The 20,990-nt window shown below is 40.3% G+C and overlaps 1 protein-coding gene across 14 annotated transcripts in view; it reads left to right on the top strand.

Moving 5' to 3' along the window:
- Positions 1-20,990, top strand: part of PTPRC (protein tyrosine phosphatase receptor type C) — a 170,929-nt gene that overhangs the window by 95,379 nt on the left and 54,560 nt on the right. For all 14 annotated transcript variants that reach the window (XR_006273880.1, XR_006273881.1, XR_006273882.1 and 11 more), the window contains 5 exons: positions 1,228-1,260; positions 2,415-2,636; positions 6,997-7,107; positions 8,817-8,960; positions 19,048-19,176. Coding sequence is in view for 11 of the 14 variants with exons in the window: in XM_043491172.1 (XP_043347107.1) it covers positions 1,228-1,260; positions 2,415-2,636; positions 6,997-7,107; positions 8,817-8,960; positions 19,048-19,176 (639 nt within the window). In the remaining 3 variants the exon portion in view is untranslated. The remainder of the gene's footprint in view (positions 1-1,227; positions 1,261-2,414; positions 2,637-6,996; positions 7,108-8,816; positions 8,961-19,047; positions 19,177-20,990) is intronic.

Consider the following 20,990-nt stretch of genomic DNA (forward strand, 5'->3'; position numbering starts at 1 on the left):
ATGAAGATTTTCTGTGCCCCCCGATTTAGTCCCATTAAGCTGTTTGAGTTTCGCTTCTACCTCAGATATGGTAATATCTACCTCCATATCCTCATTCCCATTTATCATGCTACCATTATCCCTAAGATCCTCTTTAGCCTTATTAAAGACTGAGGAAAGTATTTGTTTAGATATTGGGCCATGCCTAGATTATCTTTAACCTCCACTCCATCCTCAGTGTTTAGCAGTCCCACTTCTTCTTTCTTAGTTTTCTTCTTATTTATACGGCAATAGAACCTTTTACTATTGGTTTTAATTCCCTTTGCAAGATCCAATTCTACTCGACTTTTAGCCTGTCTCACTTTATCCCTACATGTTCTGACCTCAGTAAGGTAGCTTTCCTTGCTGATCCCTCCCATCTTCCACTCCCTGTATGCTTTCTGCTTCTTCTTAATCACCTCTCTGAGATGCTTGCTCATCCAGCTTGGTCTACAACTCCTGCCTATGAATTTTTTCCCCTTTCTTGGGATACAGACTTCTGATAGCTTCTGCAGCTTTGATTTAAAGTAATCCCAGGCCTCCTCTACCTTTAGATCCATAAATTCTTCAGTCCAATCCACTTCCCTAACTAATTTCCTTTATTTTTGAAAGTCAGCCCTTTTGACATCAAAAACTCTAGTTGCAGATTTATTTTTGTTAATCCTTCCATTCAGTTTGAACTGAATGAGCTCATGATCACTTGAACCAAAATTATCCCCTACAACCATTTTTTCTATGAGGTCCTCACTACTCACCAAAATTAAATCTAAAATGGCATCCCCTCTAGTTGGTTCAGCAACTACTTGATGAAGGAATCCATCAGCTATAGCATCTAGGAAAATCTGAGCCCTATTATTATTAATAGCACTGGTCCTCCAGTCTATATCTGGGAAGTTAAAGTCTCCCATGATCACACAGATTCCATTAGTATTTACTTTATTAAAAACATTAAAAAGGGCTCTATCCATATCCAAATTAGATCCTGGCGGTCTATAGCACACCCCAAGCACTATCCCAGGGGAGGCTCTACTAGTTATCTTCCCCAATGTAATTTTTGCCCAGACGGACTCTGTCTTATCCATTGCATCTAAATACAAATATCTGCATTGAATGTACAAGAACTTTGCACATTATCAGTCACTGTCCTCTACAACTGAATGTAGAAAGCTGCCTTGTGATATTTATTTGTTTTTCTCTTTTCTTTTCCAGAAACTTCTACAGTGACAACTAAAATACCTTGTGGTAAGTTATGCTTAATAAAAGTGAAATGAAACTTTTCAAACCAGAAAGAAACTTTCTCCACTTCACTCAGATCAGCTAAATGCTCAAATAAACCAAATCAGCTCCAATCTCAGGTTGTTTTTTAAACTTTATTACTATTTTAGAATAATTGTTTTAAACTTCCTCAAAGTTTCTGACTTTCTGCTCTCCATTTCCCACCCTGCTGAGGCATCCTACCTGGCACTAGGCTGCTGATATTAATTACACATCAGTGCTGAAGCAGAGTCTGCCTAAAGGAGAAAAAGGTCTGGTTTTATTCAACACCAAGGGGCTCTCTACACTTTTTTTCTGCAATAATCTTATTTTACACCATGTGAGAGAGGAAATGAATGCACATTTTAGTGGCTGATCACTAATTCAAACTAGACAAGTCTCCCAAATTCATAGGCAGAGTCCAGATCTAATTATTTGGTAGACAGTTTGGAATATATAATGTTTTTGCAGTTATTAATTGGTACTGCAACAATATATTTTCAAAATACAGGTTTGTTTGTTTCTTCATATATCAGGGGATTAGAAAAATACTCTTCCAAGTTTCATACACCAAAACAGATGTTTTCAGGAGTAATTCAAAAAATGAAAATTTCCTTTTGCAGGATATGTCAACATTTTAAAACTACATTCCCTTCAGATTAGGAATGATGTCAAAATATTGAAAATTTTCTCAGAATGAAAAACTATGAAAAGGTTTGAATCAGAAATGGTGAAATGAAAATTTCAATAGTTTTGATTCACACAAAATTAGTCAACATGTCAAAATAAAAAAATTCATTTTGAATTGATGTTTCAAAATAAAAAAATTCCTTTAGTTTCTAAATGTCAATTCAAAATGATTTTTTTTATTCTTCCAACTGGAAAATTGAAAACAAATTAATTGAAATTGACATTTTCCCATGGAAATTTTCTATTTTGACAAAATTACATTTTCTGACAGGAAAACTTTTTGGTCAAAAAAATTCAACCAGCTCTAATATTTTCTCTTGGTGTCTTTAAAGCACAGAGTGTGCTGAAGAGCAGGATACAGTGTTGGACCAATAACTCTCTAGCTGAAGTATAAAAAAAAGTAAGAAAAATTGTTGTAAATTCATTTTTCACATTTTCTCCCCTTCTTTTAGAAACAATTAATATTAATGTGACGTATAACTACAGAGACAAAGTCACTGCAAAGTTGAACATTTCTGAAAAACACAGCAACTACTCTATTTTCTACAACTCCACTTCTAAAGTGAAAGAAGACCAAACTATTGAAGGACTTACGGAATGTGAGACATATGAAATTATAATTGGATATAAGGAATGCCCCAATATATCATCACATGTAATTCATATCCCACCTAGTAAGTATAGCTTTTTGTTCAATACGAGGTTTTATTTAGCAAACACTGTGTTATGTTCTTGGTGCAGAATTTCAGAAATCTGCTGCTTGACTGGGTGGACTCCAAGTGTTGTTTGGGGCTGGAAATTCCTCTCTCTTATACCCTTAGACTTCAGATTCTGAGTTTTGGTACTATTAATCTTTGATTAAAGCACAAATTTACACCTCTCCCCATGTCCATTCAATGAAAATGATATAATAGTGATGCAGTATACATGCTCAAAGAACAAATAGCGTATTATACATGGAGTCCTGAAAAATTGCCCCCTCAAATACCTTAAATATTATCTTAATTTGAAATGCACGTTTCTTGATTAGGCTTGTGTGTTTTCAAGCTCTGGGTGGTCACACACAAGTATGTTTTTAAATATTTCTTTGCACAAGGTATATGGTTTAGAGACAGTTGATCAAGAAACTGGACTTTGTAATTATGTTTTCAGGGACAAACATTTATTGAGCTTTTTCTTATTTAATTCTTTCCACCCTAATTATATTATCTGTAGTCCAGGCTGGTGTTTTGCAGATTGAGTGGTGTGAGCAGCATATAATATTTTTTATTTAGTGTTCTACGTTCAATTATATAGCTTGCCAAATGATACCCATTCTTCTCTAGACTCATAGTACAGGAAGACCAAAAAATTCTTTAGTGAGATGATATGGTGGGGGAAATTCTATTTGATAAACTCTTCAGATTTACAGAACATAATAGGCATGAGTTTGAAAAGATGGCCTCCAGACTTGCACCTTCAAGCTATAAGACTCCTTTATATCAGGTCCAATTGTACAGAGTTATCTGCAGTGGAAGTAAGGAATGGAAGCTTTCCTCATCTGCTGATGGCCTTCTCTTCCCCTCTAACCGTATTTTACATCCTCCCGCTTCTTTAGAGGAGAGGAAAGTGATCAGGAACAGTCAGCATAGATTCACCAAGGGCAAGTCATGCCTGACTAACCTGATTGCCTTCTACTATGAGATAACTGGCTCTGTGGATGAGGGGAAAGCAGTGGACGTGTTGTTCCTTGACTTTAGCAAAGCTTTTGACACAGTCTCCCACAGTATTCTTGCCAGCAAGTTAAAGAAGTATGGGCTGGATGAATGAACTATAAGGCGGATAGAAAGTTGGCTAGATTGTCGGGCTCAATGGGTAGTGATTAATGGCTCCATGTCTAGTTGGCAGCTGGTATCAAGTGGAGTGCCCCAAGGGTCGGTCCTTGGGCCGCTTTTGTTCAATATCTTCATTAATGATCTGGAGGATGGTGTGGATTGCACCCTCAGCAAGTTTGCAGATGACACTAAACTGGGAGGAGAGGTAGATACGCTGGAGGGTAGGGATAGGATACAGAGTGTCCTAGACAAATTAGAGGATTGGGCCAAAAGAAATCTGATGAGGTTCAACAAGGACAAGTGCAGAGTCCTGCACGTAGGACAGAAGAATCCCATGCACCACTACAGACTAGGTACCGAATGGCTCGGCAGCAGTTCTGCAGAAAAGGACCTACGGGTTAAGTGGGCGAGAAGCTGGATATGAGTCAACAGTGTGCCCTTGTTGCCAAGAAGGCCAATGGCATTTTGGGATGTATAAGTAGGGGCATTGCCAGCAGATCGAGGGACGTGATCGTTCCCCTCTATTCGACATTGGTGAGGTCTCATCTGCAGTACTGTGTCCAGTTTGGGCCCCACACTACAAGGAGGATGTGGAAAAATTGGAAAGAGTCCAGCGGAGGGCAACAAAAATGATTAGGGGACTGGAACACATGACTTATGAGGAGAGGCTGAGGGAACTGGGATTGTTTAGTCTGCGGAAGAGACGAATGAGGGGGGATGTGATAGCTGCTTTCAACTACCTGAAAGGGGGTTCCAAAGAGGATGGATCTAGACTGTTCTCAGTCGTAGCAGATGACAGAACGAGGAGTAATGGTCTCAAGTTGCAGTGGGGGAGGTTTAGGTTGGATATTAGGAAAAACTTTTTCACTAGGAGGATGGTGAAACACTGGAATGCGTTACCTAGGGAGGTGGTGGAATCTCCTTCCTTAGAAGTTTTTAAGGTCAGGCTTGACAAAGCCCTGGCTGGGATGATTTAGTTGGGAAGTGGTCCTGCTTTGAGCAGGGATTTGGACGAGATGACCTCCTGAGGTCCCTTCCAACCCTAATATTCTATGATTCTATGATTCCCTCAGATCTCTGTATTAGTCAGAGATAGAGAATGACCACTACAGTTCAGTTTCCCAAAACAGTTTCCTTTATAGCCAACTCTATTTTTCACATGCTTATAACTAGTAGGGAATAGTTATTGTATAGCCAGGATATTGGCCTGGTGGGTCAGTCCTCTGCATGGGTCTCAGGACTGATGCAGAATGAGGAGATTTAATCTGGGGTAAAATTTTCTAAAGAATATAAGTGATTTAGGAATCTAGGTCTCATTGATTTTCAATGAGATTTAGGTTTCTAAGTGCCTAAGCCACTTTTGAAAATGAGATTTAGTCTCCTAAATCACTTATGCCAGATCCTTAAAGGTATTTAGGCTTCTAACTTCCATTGAAATCATTTGGGATCTGGGCCTTCGATCCTTCTGAAATTTTTATCTTTGTTTTCTTTATCATCCTGCTAAATTGTTAGCCAGAAAGGGAGCAGGTTTCATGTTTCAAAAGGGAAAAATAAAGAAGGAACTAAACCATCATGGATATAAGCAATAGTACTAAACGCTATTCAATAGAAAAGTGAATAGTAATGTTACAATTAAAATGGGTTTTTTTTAAATAATAATGGAGGAAATATGGAAAGATTTTTTTGTTTTTGGTGAAATTCAGCCTGTTTGTTGATAGTGCTGAATCATCCCTGCGATGATAGAGTACATCCTTTCATCTCTGGCTAATAATTTATTTCTGCCCTTGGAATGCATTACAGTGCAGAAAATTCCACATGTTGGAAAAACAAATCCCTGAAACACGAACTCTCTACAAAGGATTTATCACACCTCCAAATTTACTCAGGACTAATTCTTCACATTAAACACAGTCCATAACAAGGGGCAATATGGGTGGTGCTCTGTCCTGAAGCAGGGAGAGGAAGAATTTGTGCTCAACTCCCTGGTACTTCAAGGGAGTACACTTGCTGTTACACCCTTCAAGCTATTTCCCCATGTTATTTCTCCCCCCCACCCCACCCCCCACTGTTCCTCAGATGTTCTTGTTAACTACTGGAAATAGCCTACCTTGTTTGTCATCATGAAAGGTTTTCCTCCTTTCCCCCCCGCTGCTGCTTGTGATGGCTCATCTTAAGTGATCACTCTCCTTACAGATGCATCCGATGAAGTGAGCTGTAGCTCACGAAAGCTTATGCTCTAATAAATTTGTTAGTCTCTAAGGTGCCACAAGTACTCCTTTTCTTTTTTCTCCTTACAGTGTGTATGATAAAACCCATTGTTTCATGTTCTCTGTGTGTGTATATAAATCTCCCCTTGTATTTTCCATCAAATGCATCCGATAAAGTGAGCTGTAGCTCACAAAAGCTTAAGCTCAAATAAATTTGTTAGTCTCTAAGGTGCCACAAGTACTCCTTTTTTTTTGCGAATACAGACTAACACGGCTGCTACTCTGAAACCCTTCAAGCTGTGCAGCTGATTGTTCCTTTTGTGCCAGTCACACTCCCATGTATCGAAGTGGAGCTTCCCCCCTCAAGCAGAGCATGTCTGGCCCTTACAGGAGACAGGAAAAACTTCTTGCAACTTCTTCCCCCATCTTTGCACCCACATAAAGTTGGCACTCAACAGAGCGTGAGCAACTATAAAGTTGTTCAGCTTTCCTGGGCCTCCTTGTCTGTCCCTGTCTATAATTTTGTAAAAAACTGGGCTGGAATTTTCCATATCTGGTCTTTCTCTAGAAGAGATTTTATGTTTTAAAATTTTTGCAAAATATTTTCAGGCATTTTTGAGTTAAGATAGAATGTAAAAAATAAATTTTTGCCATTGTAAAAAAAAAAAATCTAACCCATGCTATCTTTGAATATTGTATAACAGAAACTTTGAATTTGGAAACTTAGAATTTGTCACATCCCTTGTGTTCCATGAGGACTACTGGTTTAGAATTTCAAAGGCCAACACTAACCTCAATCAGTTACATATATAATTATTTTTTAATCCCTGGGTTTTTTGGGTTAATCCTTTAGTTCTTAGTTAAATTTCTTAATGTACTACTTGGTGTCATTTGTTTGTATATATTTTATATAACAGTAGAGTCACCAAACAAGAAAATAATTAATTGGTATGAAAAGAATTAATATTGCAGAAAATGTCACAGTAATATAAGACATGAATCCTTCTTCACAGATGGAGCTAGCTACAAATTGCACGACAATGAACACACCAATACATCTGTAAAACTGACATGGAATAAAACATCTAATTGCAATTTGGTCTACAATTTTGCCTGTGAAACTGGTAGGAAACTTTTTGTACCTTTTTAAAAGTTACAATTTTAAATTATTTTTATTTGTATTTGATGGTGAAGGGACAAATTTAAAACAAGAAATATCATTTTTATCCTAAGTGTCAGCATAAACTGAGATATTAGACAAGACTGCATATTTATAAAAATACGGAGGTGTGAAAATATTCCCTTGTAAACAGAGTATGAGAAGAGAGACAGATGATGGACAGTAGATACTGTATGGGAACTAAAAATATATATACTATTCTATATACTATTGGACCTTACCTGATAATGTTAACTAATGACCATATGGTTGTTATGCACTATGAACTTAAAGAAAATGCCACATAGAAAACCTGTCTTCTAAATTATCACATCAGATGTAATTAATTTCTAGAGCTAGTCGGAAACCAAATTTCAGTTCAATTTCAGAAACAAAATTCACCCTCAGCTGGGACAAAAACTAGAACCTTGAAAATTTTGGTAGAACTGAAATCCCACAATTTTTCACTTTGGAAACAATGAAAATGGTGCCAATTCTGAAATGAAATATGCTCCCCAGGATGCCTAGCTACCTGCCAGGTGGGCTGCAGCAGTGGAGAGGTCCTGACAACCTGGTATCTGGTGCTTTAAATTGACATAATTCTTGTCAGTTTTGTGGCTGCACACCACTGAATGAAAGCCATGAAACTGACCAGACTCTTGTCAAGTTAACAACAGTTTCACAACTGCTATTCAGTGATGGGCAGCCCTGGAGTCCCCAGCTCTGGGAACGTCCACAAAGAAGGGCTTCCCCAGAGCCGCAGGCCTTAGAAACCCAGCAGCCCACCAGGAAATTAGGCTGACAGGAAACCAGGCAGGGCCAGTTGATATTACTTAAACCATGTTTAAAGGAAATCTTTGTTGTATTGTTTTCTTTGATTTTAATGGAACACTATGGGTATAATCCTAGTCCCATTTGAATTCAATGGCAAAACTACTATTGTCTTCAATAAGGCCAGAATTTAACTCTTTAATTATATTTGTTGTTTTGGCTTGAGCCACATTTTTTGGACAACTTTGACAAAAACATAAATTTTGCTATCTGTACAATTTATATTACATTTTTATCACTTTAGTCAATTAATTCATAGTGTTGAGTGAATCAAAGAAACAAGAAACCACCTTGGAAGTCATATTTGAAAATAATTGGTTGTACTTGAAATCCAGATTCACATTCATAATGTCTAGACTGTCTTCACCAAGGAAGATGTGTACAAATGGTTGTGTATCTTGATAATCTTTGAGCAGGATACATTGAATAGAACATGCCCCTCTAACCTCAGGGGAGATGTATCGGCGGGAGGGGGGGGGGGGAGAACGGTAAGTGTGTAACTCACCACAGCCAAAACAGAGCCTTTAATCTTAAATGAAGGAGGTACAGTACAATAGGTGATGCAAGTAATGTATTTAGCTCCCTTTTTGAAAACCGATAACAGGTTTTTGATCCAATATCTATCAAGGTAAAAGGAATAGATTATGAATGTAAAGCATTAAAATATTTAAAGGTGAGATTTTCAAAAGCACATAGCATTAATGTAGCACTGCCACTGCTGAAGTCAACCTTCAATATCAAATTAGGCCAATGTTGAGCTTTTTTGAAAATCCCACCTAACATGATAACTAGAATTTTTGGGTTTATGAAAAAGTGTTAATGAAACTTTGCATTTTAACATAGGGAAAGATAACCAAAACATTACAGAATATCAGGAAACACTGACAAATTTATCACCCAACAAGAATTACACATGCACTGGGACTATATACTATTTTGAGAACACAGTTGTGCGGAAAACAATTAATATATCAACGGATTATGGAAGTGAGTATAATTTTTTGTTTGTTTTTTAATGTTTCTGATACAGATCCATTTTTTATTCACAGCAGCTATAGGAAAAGGATGTGAGGAGAAGGGATAAAGGAGATTACAAGTCTGGTACCCAGATTCTATGATATTGGCATAGTATAAATCCCATAGATTCGAGGAGGGAGCAGAGAGCATGGTGTTCAAAGAGGTTGGAACAAGGAGCAAATGATAGTGGAAGAGGATAGCATGTTTACAGGCATGGGTTGGAGAACACAGAGATACTGATCTTAAAGAGGACAGATTTGAACATAAAATTATATATTTAGAAGTAATTGATAACTGGGTAGGAAAATGCTCTATTTATATTTAATTAATGTTAAAGATGTGCTAGGTAAGAAATAGATCTCTGGGCATTTTTATATCCTTTCTTCATCTTGTTTATTATCCACAAAATGCTCACAAAACAAGCAAAGAGAAAACAGTGGGCAGGAATCCCCAGAGGCTTTCCCTATTTCAACCAGCCAGGAGGAGGGAGAGTATACCCTTGCCCTTTGACCCCACTTCCCTTTTCTTTCCAGGGGTCACTCTAATATCTGGGAGAATGTCTGTCTGATAATGCATGGGGTTGCAGCACCACTCACTCAGATTTGGCCTTGCAGTCCCCGTTTCATGATGGAGGGACGGTTGGACCAAATCTGAGTGAGTGGCGCTGCGACCTGATGCTTATCCCCCCAACTTCTACCACAACCATCAAACCACCAGAAGGCTTGCCATACCTCCCTCGAAAGTCCAATGTGTTTTCCACATGCCCATCTCCTCCTTCCTTCCCTCCCCCCAGTTGGGAATCTCTGATAACAGAAAGCATTGTTCTGGTGAGAATATTGAAAATGCAAAGGGTGGGGGGAGGGCACACTGAACTATTGCCTAGGGTGGCAGAGCGGCCTCTGTTCCTTTTATACTCTGCCCTGAGTAACCATGTGACCAGCCAGGATCTGTTAATCCTTTACTGGCTGCAGCACCTTTACCTTTGAGAAAGTGGCCCAGAGCACACTCTTTGATCAGCAAGTTTCTCCCTAACTCCCAGAAAAAAGAGTGCCATGTTTTCAAGGATTATGTCTGGTCTTATGGAGCATTGTGAAGGCATAGGGCTGTACAGTCAGATGACTATCATGTCAGCCAAGGTCTGGTCTTCTTCATTGTCTGCAGCCATTTCAATGAAGTGCCCTCCCTCTTCCAGCTCCTGGGAGAGAACAGTCTCAAGCCCCAGTTCAGAGGTATCCTTTGGGAAGATTAACTCTTTTTGTGAAATCCTGACCATATAGCACAGGTTCACTGCAGCAGATACATGTGATTTCCACAAAAGCATCCTCACAAGCTGGGAAACGAGTGGACTTTCTGGGGCCAAGCAAAACATTGTCTTGGGGAGCTATTGTTGTGGAAAACTGGGGCACAAAGTGTTGTTAGTATCCAGCCAACCCCCTTATCTGCCATTTTGTGGAAGGAAATGGAGAGTCTAGTAGGGCCTTCAGTTTACTACCTACTGGTTTTGACTTGTCCAATTCTTCTGGTTTAATCCTCATATTTAGTCTCCATGCAGCTAATACAGCTGAGTTAGCTGTTAGTCCTCCCCTTGATCCCAAGAGATTGCAGCACCTCTCTTGTGATGTTCTGACCAAGGGGAGCACATTGTCCAAGTAGGCTGCAGTTTAAGGCTGATGAACATGGAGCATCTTCTCTGTTAAATGCTGAAATGTAGCTGGAGCCCAAATGGATGGGCCTGCATTTGGTACAGTCTGAAAGGCATGACACATACTGTCTCCTCAGTCTCTGGGCCTATGGTATTTGCCAGCATCCCTTGCTGAGGTTGAGGGTAGTTATAAATTTGCCCTTCTCTAGTTTGTCCAACATTTCAACCACCTTGGGCCTGAAACAGGCATCAAACTTGGAGGAGCAATTTGTTGGCTATTGCATGTGCCAACACAGACCATAAGCCCACACCTTCAGGGTACTGAGTGGCATAATCAATGATTACTAAAATATAGTGGCAGCTGCTAGCATAGGGCTGTAGGTGTCCTACCAGGTCCACCTCAATATGATCAAATCAGGTATTAAAGAGTAGGAGAGGAACCAAGGGACTTTGTGATTAGACCTATTTTTAAGATAGATGAAAAAAGTGATCCAGGAAACTACAGGACAGTTAGTTTGACCTCTATAGTATGCAAGGTCTTGGAACAAATTTTGAAAGAGGGAGTAGTTAAGGACATATAGGTGAATCGTAATTGGGATAAATACAACATGATTTTATGAAAGGTAGATTGTGCCAGACCAACCTGATCTCCTTCTTTGAGAAGATAACTGATTTTTTAGACAAAGGACATGCAGTAGATCTAATCTACCTGGATTTCAGTAAGGTATTTGTTACAATTCCACATGGGAAATTATTAAATTGGAGAAAATGGGGATTAATATGAGATTTGAAAGGTAGATAAAGAACTGTTAAAGGGGAGATTACAACAGGTCAGATTGAAAGGTGAACTGTCAGGGTGGAGGGAGGTTGTTAGTGGAGTTTATCAGGAAACATTGGGACCAATCTTATTTAACATTTTTATTACTGACGTTGGAACAAAAAGTGAGTGTGCTCTAATAAAATGTGCAGATGACACAAAGTTGGGATGTATTGCCAATACAAAGGAGGACTGGGATATCATACAAGAAGATCTGGATGACCTTGTAAACTGGAGTAATAGAAATGGGATGAAATTTAATAGTGCAAACTGCAAGGTCATGCAATTTGGGACAAACGACAAGAATTTTTTTATATAAGCTGGAGATTTATCAGTTGAAAGAGAAAGACAAAGAAGGAGAAAGACCTGGGCACATTGGTTGCTCAAAAGATGACTATGAACTATCAATGTGACATGGCCATGAAAAAGGCTATTGCAGTCCTAGGATGCATGAGGCAAGGAAGTGTTAATACTGTTATCCAAGGCACTGGTGAGACCTCATCTGGAATAGTGTGCGCAGTTTTGGTCTCCAGTGTTTAAGAAAGATGAATTCAAACTGGAACAGGTGGAGAAAAGGGCTACAAGGATGATCTGAAGAAAGGAAAACCTACCTTATAAGACAGGTTTCAGAGTAGCAGCCGTGTTAGTCTGTATTTGCAAAAAGAAAAGGAGTACTTGTGGCACCTTAGAGACGAATAAATTTATAAAAGGAGACACAAAGAGCTTGGCTTGTTTAGCCTAGCCAAAAGAAGGCTGAGGGGAGATGTGACTGCTCTCTATAAATACATCAGAGGGATACATACCACAGAGGGGGAAGAGTTATATAAGTTAAACACCAATGTGGACACAAGAACAAATGGATATAAACTGGCCATCAACAAGTTGAGGTTCAAAATTAGGCGAAGGTTTCTAACCATCAGAGGAATGAAGTTATAGAACTGCCTTCCAGGGGGAGCAATGGGGGCAAAAAACCTAACTGGCTTAAAGATTGAGCTTGATAAGTTTATGAAGGGGATGGTTTGATGGGACTGCCTACAAGATGGCATGTGGCCATCGGTGACTGCCAGTAACGAACCCCCCCACATGCTGGAGATGGGACACTAGATGGGAAGGGCTCTGAGTTACTATAGATAATTATTTCCCAGGTATCTGCCTAGTGGGTCTTGCCCACATACTCAGGGTCTTATTGACTGCCATATTTAGGGTCAGGAAGGAATTTTCCCCCAGGTCAGATTGGCAGAGACCCTGGGTGGGAGAGGTTGCTTTCCTCCGTAGCATGAAGAATGGGTGATTTGCAGGTTTAAACTAATGTAAATGGTGGATTCACTGTAACTTGAAGTCTTTAAACCATGATGTGAAGATTTCAGTAACTTTGCCGGAGGTTAGGTGTCTATTTCAGGAGTGGTTGAGGTTCTGTGGCCTGCAATGTGCAAGAGGTCAAACTAGATGATCACGATGGTCCCTTCTGACCTTAAAGTCCATGAGTGTTTAATTTCTAGAATCATAGAAATATAGGGCTGAAAGAGTCCTTGAGAGGTCATTTAGTCCATTACTCTGCAATAAGGCAGGATCAAGGAGCTGACAGATGTTTTTCCAACCTGTTCTTAAAAATCTTCCCTTAATAACCTATTCCAATACTTATCTATCCTTACAGCTAGAAAGCTTTTCCGAATATCTAACCTAAATTTCCTTTGCTACAGATAAGCCAATTACTTGTTGCCCTACTCTTGATAGGCATGAAATACAATTGACCACCATCATCTTGTAACAGCCCTACTATATTTGAAGACTTATCAGGTTCCCTCTCAGTTTTCTTTTCTAATCACTAAACACACTAAGTTTTTTTTAACATTTCCTCATAAATCATGTTTTCTAAACCTTTTATCATTTTTGTAGCTTTCCTCTGGACTCTACCCAGTTTGTCCACATCTTTATTAAAGTGTTTCAGAGTAGCAGCCATGTTAGTCTGTATCCGTAAAAAGAAAAGGAGTACTTGGCACCTTAGAGACTAACAAATTTATTAGAGCATAAGCTTTCGAGGGCTACAGCCCACTTCATCGGATGCATAGAATGGAACATATAGTAAGATAGATAGATATACATACAGATAAGTTGGAAGTTACCATACAAACTGTGAGAGGATAATTAGTTAAGATGAGCTATTATCAGCAGGAGAAAAAAAACTTTTGTAGTGATAATCAAGATGGCCCATTTAGATAGTTAACAAGAAGGTGTGAGGATACTTAACTGAAGGAAATAGATTCAATATGTGTAATGACAGGTTTCAGAGTAGCAGCCCTGTTAGTCTGTATTCGCAAAAAGAAAAGGAGTACTTGTGGCACCTTAGAGACTAACAAATTTATTTGAGCATAAGCTTTCGTGAGCTACAGCTCACATCCGATGAAGTGAGCTGTAGCTCACGAAAGCTTATGCTCAAATAAATTTGTTAGTCTCTAAGGTGCCACAAGTACTCCTTTTCTTTTTGTAATATGTGTAATGACCCAGTCACTCCCAGTCTCTATTCAATCCCAAGTTAATGGTATCTAGTTTGCATATTAATTCAAGCTTAGCAGTTTCTCCTTGGAGTCTGTTTTTGAAGCTTTTCTGTTGCAAAATTGCCACCCTTCAATCTTTTACTGAGTGGACAGGGAAGTTGAAGTGTTCTCCGACTGGTTTTTGAATGTTATGATTCCTGATGTCAGATTTGTGTTCATTTATTCTTTTGCGTAGAGACTGTCCAGTTTGCCAATGTACATGGCAGAGGGGCATTGCTGGCACATGATGGCATATATCACATTGGTAGATGTGCAGATGAACAAGCCCCTGATGGCGTGGCTAATGTGTTTAGGTCCTATGATGGTGTCACTTGAATAAATATGTGGACAGAGTTGGCATTGGGCTTTGTTGCAAGGATAGGTTCCTGGGTTAGTGTGTTTGTTGTGTGCTGTGTGGTTGCTGGTGAGTATTTGCTTCAGTTTGGGAAGCTGTCTAAGCGAGGATTGGTCTGTCTCCCAAGATCTGGGAGAGTGAGAGATCATTTTTCAGGATAGGTTGTAAATCTTCGATGATGCACTGGAGAGGTTTTAGCTGGGGGCTGAAGGTGATTGCTAGTGGCGTTCTGTTATTTTCTTTGTTGGGCTTGTCCTGTAGTAGGTGACTTCTGAGTACTCTTCTGGCTCTGTCAATCTGTTTTTCCACTTCAGCAGGTGGGTATTGTAGTTTTAAGAATGCATGATAGAGATCTTGTAGGTGTTTGTCTCTGTCTGAGGGATTGGAGCAAATGCAGTTGTATCGTAGAGCTTGACTGTAGACAATGAATCGTGTGGTGTGTCCTGGATGGAAGCTGGAGGCATGTAGGTAAGTATAGTGGTAAGTAGGTTTCCGGTATAGGTGGTGTTTACGTGACCATTGCTTATTAGCACAGTAGTGTCCAGGAAATGGACCGCTTGTGTGGATTGGTCTGGGCTGAGATTGATGGTAGGATGGAAATTGTTGAAATCATGGTGGAATTCCTCAAGGGCTTCTTTTCCATGGGTCCAGATGATGAAGATGTCATCAATGTAGCGCAAGTAGAGTAGGGGCATTAGGGGACGAGAGTTGAGGAAGTGTTCTAAGTGAGTCATGAAAGTGTTAGCATACTGTGGGGCCATGCGGGTACCTATAGCAGTGCTGCTGACTTTAAGGTATATATTGTCCCCAAATGTGAAATAGTTGTGGGTGAGGATAAAGTCACAAAGGTCAGCCACCAGGTTGCCGTGACATTATCGGGGATACTGTTCCTGATGGCTTGTAGTCCATCTTTGTCTGGAATGTTGCTTAGAGGGCTTCTACATTCATAGTGTCCAGGAGGGTGTTTTCTGGAAGATCACCGATGGATTGTAGTTTCCTCAGGAAGTCAGTGGTGTCTCTAAGATAGCTGGGAGCTCTGGTAGCGTAGGGCCTGAGGAGGGAGTCGACATAGCCAGACAATCCTGCTTTCAGGGTGCCAATGCCTGAGATGATGGGGCGTCCAGGATTCCAAGGTTTATGGATCTTGGGAAGCAGATAGAATACTCCTGGTCGGGGTTCTAGGCATGTGTCTGCACAGATCTGTTCCTGTGCTTTTTCAGGGAGTTTCTTGAGCAGATGGTATAGTTTCTTTTGGTAATCCTCAGTGGGAATCGAGGATAATGGCCTGTAGAATGTGTAGTTAGAGAGCTGATAGTGATGGTCACATAAACACCACCCTATACCAAAAACCTACTGACTGCTATACTTACCTACATGCCTCCAGCTTCCATTCAGGATACACCACACGATCCATTGCCTACAGCCAAGCTCTAAGATACAACCGCATTTGCTCCAATCCCTCAGACAGAGACAAACACCTACAAGATCTCTATCAAGCATTCATAAAACTACAATACCCACCTGCTGAAGTGAAAAAACAGATTGACAGAGCCAGAAGAGTACCCAGAAGTCACCTACTACAGGACAGGCCCAACAAAGAAAATAACAGAACAATAGCCATCACCTTCGGCCCCCAGCTAAAACTTCTCCAGTGCATCATCAAAGATTTACAACCTATCCTGAAAAATGATCCCTCACTCTCACAGACCAGTCCTTGCTTACAGACAGCACCCCAACCTGAAGCAAATACTCACCAGCAACCACACACCACACACCAGAACCACTAACCCAGGAACCTATCCTTGCAACAAAGCCCGATACCAACTCTGTCCATATATTTATTCAAGTGACACCATCATAGGACCTAAACACATTAGCCACGCCATCAGGGGCGCATTCACCTGCACATCTACCAATGTGATATATGCCATCATGTGCCAGCAATGCCCCTCTGCCATGTACACTGGCCAAACCGGACAGCTCTACGCAAAAGAATAAATGGACACAAATCTGACATCAGGAATCGTAACATTCAAAAACCAGTAGGAAAACACTTCAACCTTTCTGGCCACTCAGTAAAAGATTGAAGGGTGGCAATTTTGCAACAGAAAAGCTTCAAAAACAGACTCCAAGGAGAAACTGCTGAGCTTGAATTAATATGCAAACTAGATACCATTAACTTGGGATTGAATAGAGACTGGGAGTGGCTGGGTCATTACACATGTTGAATCTATTTCCTTCAGTTAAGTATCCTCACACCTTCTTGTCAACTGTCTAAATGGGCCATCTTGATTATCACTACAAAAGATTTTTTTTTCTCCTGCTGATAATAGCTCATCTTAACTAATTATCCTCTCACAGTTTGTATGGTAACTTCCAACTTATCTGTATGTATATCTATCTATCTTACTATATGTTCCATTCTATGCATCCGATGAAGTGGGCTGTAGCCCATGAAAGCTTATGCTCTAATAAATTTGTTAGTCTCTAAAGTGCCACAAGTACTCCTTTTATTAAAGTGTGGCATCCAAAACTGGTCATGTTATTCCAGCTGAGGCCTCACCAGTGGCCAAGAAAAGCGGGACAATTACCTCCTGTGTCTTACATGATATACTCTTGTTATTACTCCCCAGAATATTAGCACAGATATTGGCAGTTGGCTCTGAGCCTATCCAAACTGCCTACACCAAAGAGTGGCTATGGGGCCCCCGTCTAAGCCCAGCACCGCCAGAATAAATGTCTAGTAATAGCTGTGTCCTGGTCTCCTATAGATAACCTAATTCTGATGTGGGATAGAGCTGGATGTCCCCATGGATACACCCTATGTGCAGACACTTCCCCACCCTCCAAGTCTCAGGATGCATCTGCTGTTTCTACACAAACATCTGGCTAGAGCCAAGTGCATCAGACCTAGGAACTCTGCTCCATTCACTGTGTCATCATATAACCTTCTGGACTCATGGGCATTTCTTGGCCTCTGAGCTACAGGTTCAGGCATAATCATATACAATAAACGCTGTGTTACCCATTGGGGGATTGGGGGGTGCCAGTTAATCAAAAATTCCAGTTATACTTACCACTGGAATACCAATTTTCAAAGAATTAGAATACAATAAAATGAATCAAGTATAAAATAGAATACAGGGATGCACCAATCCAGTAGTAGTACTGCACTGCAGAATGGTTGGTTTCTTGAAGCACTTAGGTGTATACAAGTAAAGTTTTCTATACAGTAGGTTATCTTATGACACTGTATATCACTATGGACAGCGCATGGTGTACACCCAGATCACTAAAGATACACAACACTAAAACTATACTAAACATAATTTAATCTTTGATGATTCAGAAGGCATTTAAGGATCTTACAGTGCCTCAGGGTCATCATTATCAACATCAATTATCATTGTAGATGTTCAAGGTGTAGGAGATTGGGCAGATTCTGTAATGACCCTATGACACACTCTGGAAGCTGCTTTTTTGAATAAATCCCTGATATCAGCTTGCTTACTTGTCTTCTGCCTCTTTTGCATAAAAGTAGAGTGCAGAATGTGCAATTGCATAACCTCCTGGGCAGTATACTAGTCCTGGTGACTAGACTGAAGATTTGTATTGGAAGATATCAGAAATGCCAGTTAACAGAGCTTTCCGGTTGATAAAGTGCTGGATAACACAGCCTTTACTGTACCATGGTGAGGCAAAAATGGTACACATGGACTTCCAGTCTACAGGAGAAAAATACAAAAGGATCAACAGTTCTCATAGCTGGGCCCTCCTTCCCTAGAGTTAGGAAACCCTTCACTCCAGGCCTCTCCTCTTTAGCACCAGACCAAACCCTGGATTCAGTTCTTCTACCTCCAGCTTTCTTGGGCACTGCAACTGAACTTTGCAGCCTAGAGGGTTCTTTTCTGTTTAGTGTCCCTGGGATCCTCTTCTGTCCCTTAGAAGTCTAGCAGAAACCTCACAGTCCAACTCTGCTTGCAAGACAAGTTGCCTCATCCAGGCAGGTTGCTTGGTGGCAGCAATCCCACTCCTTGTTTCTTGCTGGTACGATATGGCAAAATTATCCCCGTGCCACCACTGATTTCCTCTGGGGTATGTACTGTAGGATTATCCAGCAAGTCTTTTCTCCAAAGCAAGGGGCAGTAAAGTTGGTCAAAGAAAAGGTCACCAGAATTTTTTACCATGGACAAAGTAACATGTTTTTCTGTAGCCTCATTCTTAGAAATAGCTGAACTGTTTTGACCAAAATAAGAAAAAAAAATCAACACGAGGCAGAAACCCATCATAGAAAATTTCACCCCAAAGGGTCAAAGTTTGACAAAGTTGTATAATGGGTCTTATAATGAGAAGTGTCAGGCACCCTCAGAATACACAGTCCCCCACTACGATTATCCCTCAATGGTTGTGTGTTAAACTATTTAATTTCTACACTTTTTGGTTGCACTATATTAGTATTTGTGTAAAGTGAGTTAGAGTTTAATTGACAGTATTTAGTAGTATTCTCAAGTAGCTCCCAACAGACTCTTATGTTATTGTCCAATGAAACCTTAATTCCATCAGATACTTTTGGAAAAGCAAGAGTATACTAGGCTTTTTATTGCAATTTTTTCCCTTAATTAATGAGCTAGTTATCATTTGAAAAATAATGTTTTCTTCATTAAAATAGTGTTGTTCTCTCTCTCTCTCTTTCCCAATTCTCTAAACAGAACCAGAGAAACCTGAGACACCTGAACTGAAAAACAGTACTTCCACGAATATATCATTTAGCTGGAAAGCACCCCAAAACACATCAAAAGGTCCTATCCATGGCTATCGCGTTAAGTGTCCATCTGATAGTAAGCCTATTTTTCTTTAATATTAATCAGTGAGGTGGATTGGTACATAATTATATAGTCTTATTAGCACAATGGAGCCTTTATCCCATTGGGCCACTGGTGTTACTATAATACAAATAATCTATGTAGTTCCAAGATTGTCTGTGTGTCACTCTGAAGCCTACATGTCTGTTGAAACAGTGTGACGAGATGGAAACATCTACAAGTATGGTTGAATGCTCTTTTTGTTTATCATATCATCACGTTCAGTCATCACTGGGATTTACAGTCTGTTACTGTCCGGTTTTCAAGTTCTCAGCCATTTTTGCTTTACACTTCATGCTGTTGTATGGGTGCAGTTCATAGACTTTCACCTAGTAACATAATAGTTTACCCCCACAGTCACCCTATTAAGATTTTTGTCCTCAAAATTTATTTCAGTTTAGTCATGTCATTTATTTGGTTTAATATTACAGGGCTTTTCATATTTTAACTCCCTAGGTTAGATTATCAGACATCTCCTATTTTAGACAAGTAATTTAGCAGTAAGTCACAAGACATCCATTAATAGGTGCACATCCTGGGTGGTCAGTTGTGAGCAGAGTGTCATCCATCATCAGAAAATGCATTAAATAGCCAACTAATGCAGTCCCTTGAGTGACTTATTCTTTTTGGTATTTGTCGGAATTTTAAATGTAATTGGGGAAGAGGAATCCTTCGCATATGAAAAAACAGATTTCAGTAAAAGGCTAAGGGAGAATAGTAAGGAAACTGTTAGCAATTCTCTTTGTTATTCTTTTAATCCTACACCCATAATATAACAGGTTTATGGGAGGGTTGGATTAAGGCAGCACTGGGCCCCTCTTCTCCAGTTAGGGCCCTGCTTCCCACCCCAGGGCAGCAGTGGGTCCCTTTCTCTCCTCCAAGAGTGACAGCAGAAGCCTACTTTCTAGAGAAACAGGAACAGTAGCAGTTGTTTTCTACCCCTCACTTCCCACCCCATATGGTAGGAGTAGCAGCATGGGGCTTCCTTCTCTCAGTCAGCAGTGACAGCAGAAGGGCCCTCAGTATTTACTTCAGTAGCCAGGATGTAGGTGCTTGGATACAGGAGCCAGGCCCACTGTACTCTTCTCTCTCTCTCTCTCTCTCTCTCTCTCTCTCACACACACACACACACACACACACACACACACTCTCTCTCTCTCTCTCTCTCTCTCACACACACACACACACACACACACACACACACACACACACACACACCCTCAGATAGGCAGCTCACTCCTCTGATGTATTAGTTCAGGCTGCCTGCACACTCAAGTAGATGTTTCTGTGACAGTTACACTTGGGTCATGTTTTCAAGTTTTTCTTCACAACCACAAGGGCTAGAAACTTATTTTTTAAGTGAAAACTGAAATTCTGATATAATCGCATTAGTTTAGCAGCCACAGCCCTAAGCATGGGCCTAAAGTCTCTATGCTTTAATCCAGCCCTGAGCTGACAACCTTTTCTCTTCTTCTGGTATAATATTACAGGTTTTGGATGCAAAAGTGGCCAAATGCTGCAGTGTTCCTTCACTCCTTTGACAACCCTCTCATTCTCCCCAGGCCTGTATTGGCCATCGTGCAACTAGGCACTAGCCCAGTGAACTAGTTTCTCTGACTGGCTGGAAGTCTGGTGTGGTTCCAGTCCTGGTGCAGCCTGGGAATGTGGAGAGGTTTCATTTTAAATAGCCAGCAGGAGCCCAGAAAAAGCCATTGTTCGCCACTGCCACACAGTCCCAAAACTCAGCTGCAGCTCTGCACTGTTGCCACTATGGCAGCTTTATTCCTTTT

Source organism: Dermochelys coriacea, chromosome 8 (assembly GCF_009764565.3).
Source record: "Dermochelys coriacea isolate rDerCor1 chromosome 8, rDerCor1.pri.v4, whole genome shotgun sequence".
Classification (NCBI taxonomy): domain Eukaryota; kingdom Metazoa; phylum Chordata; order Testudines; family Dermochelyidae; genus Dermochelys; species Dermochelys coriacea.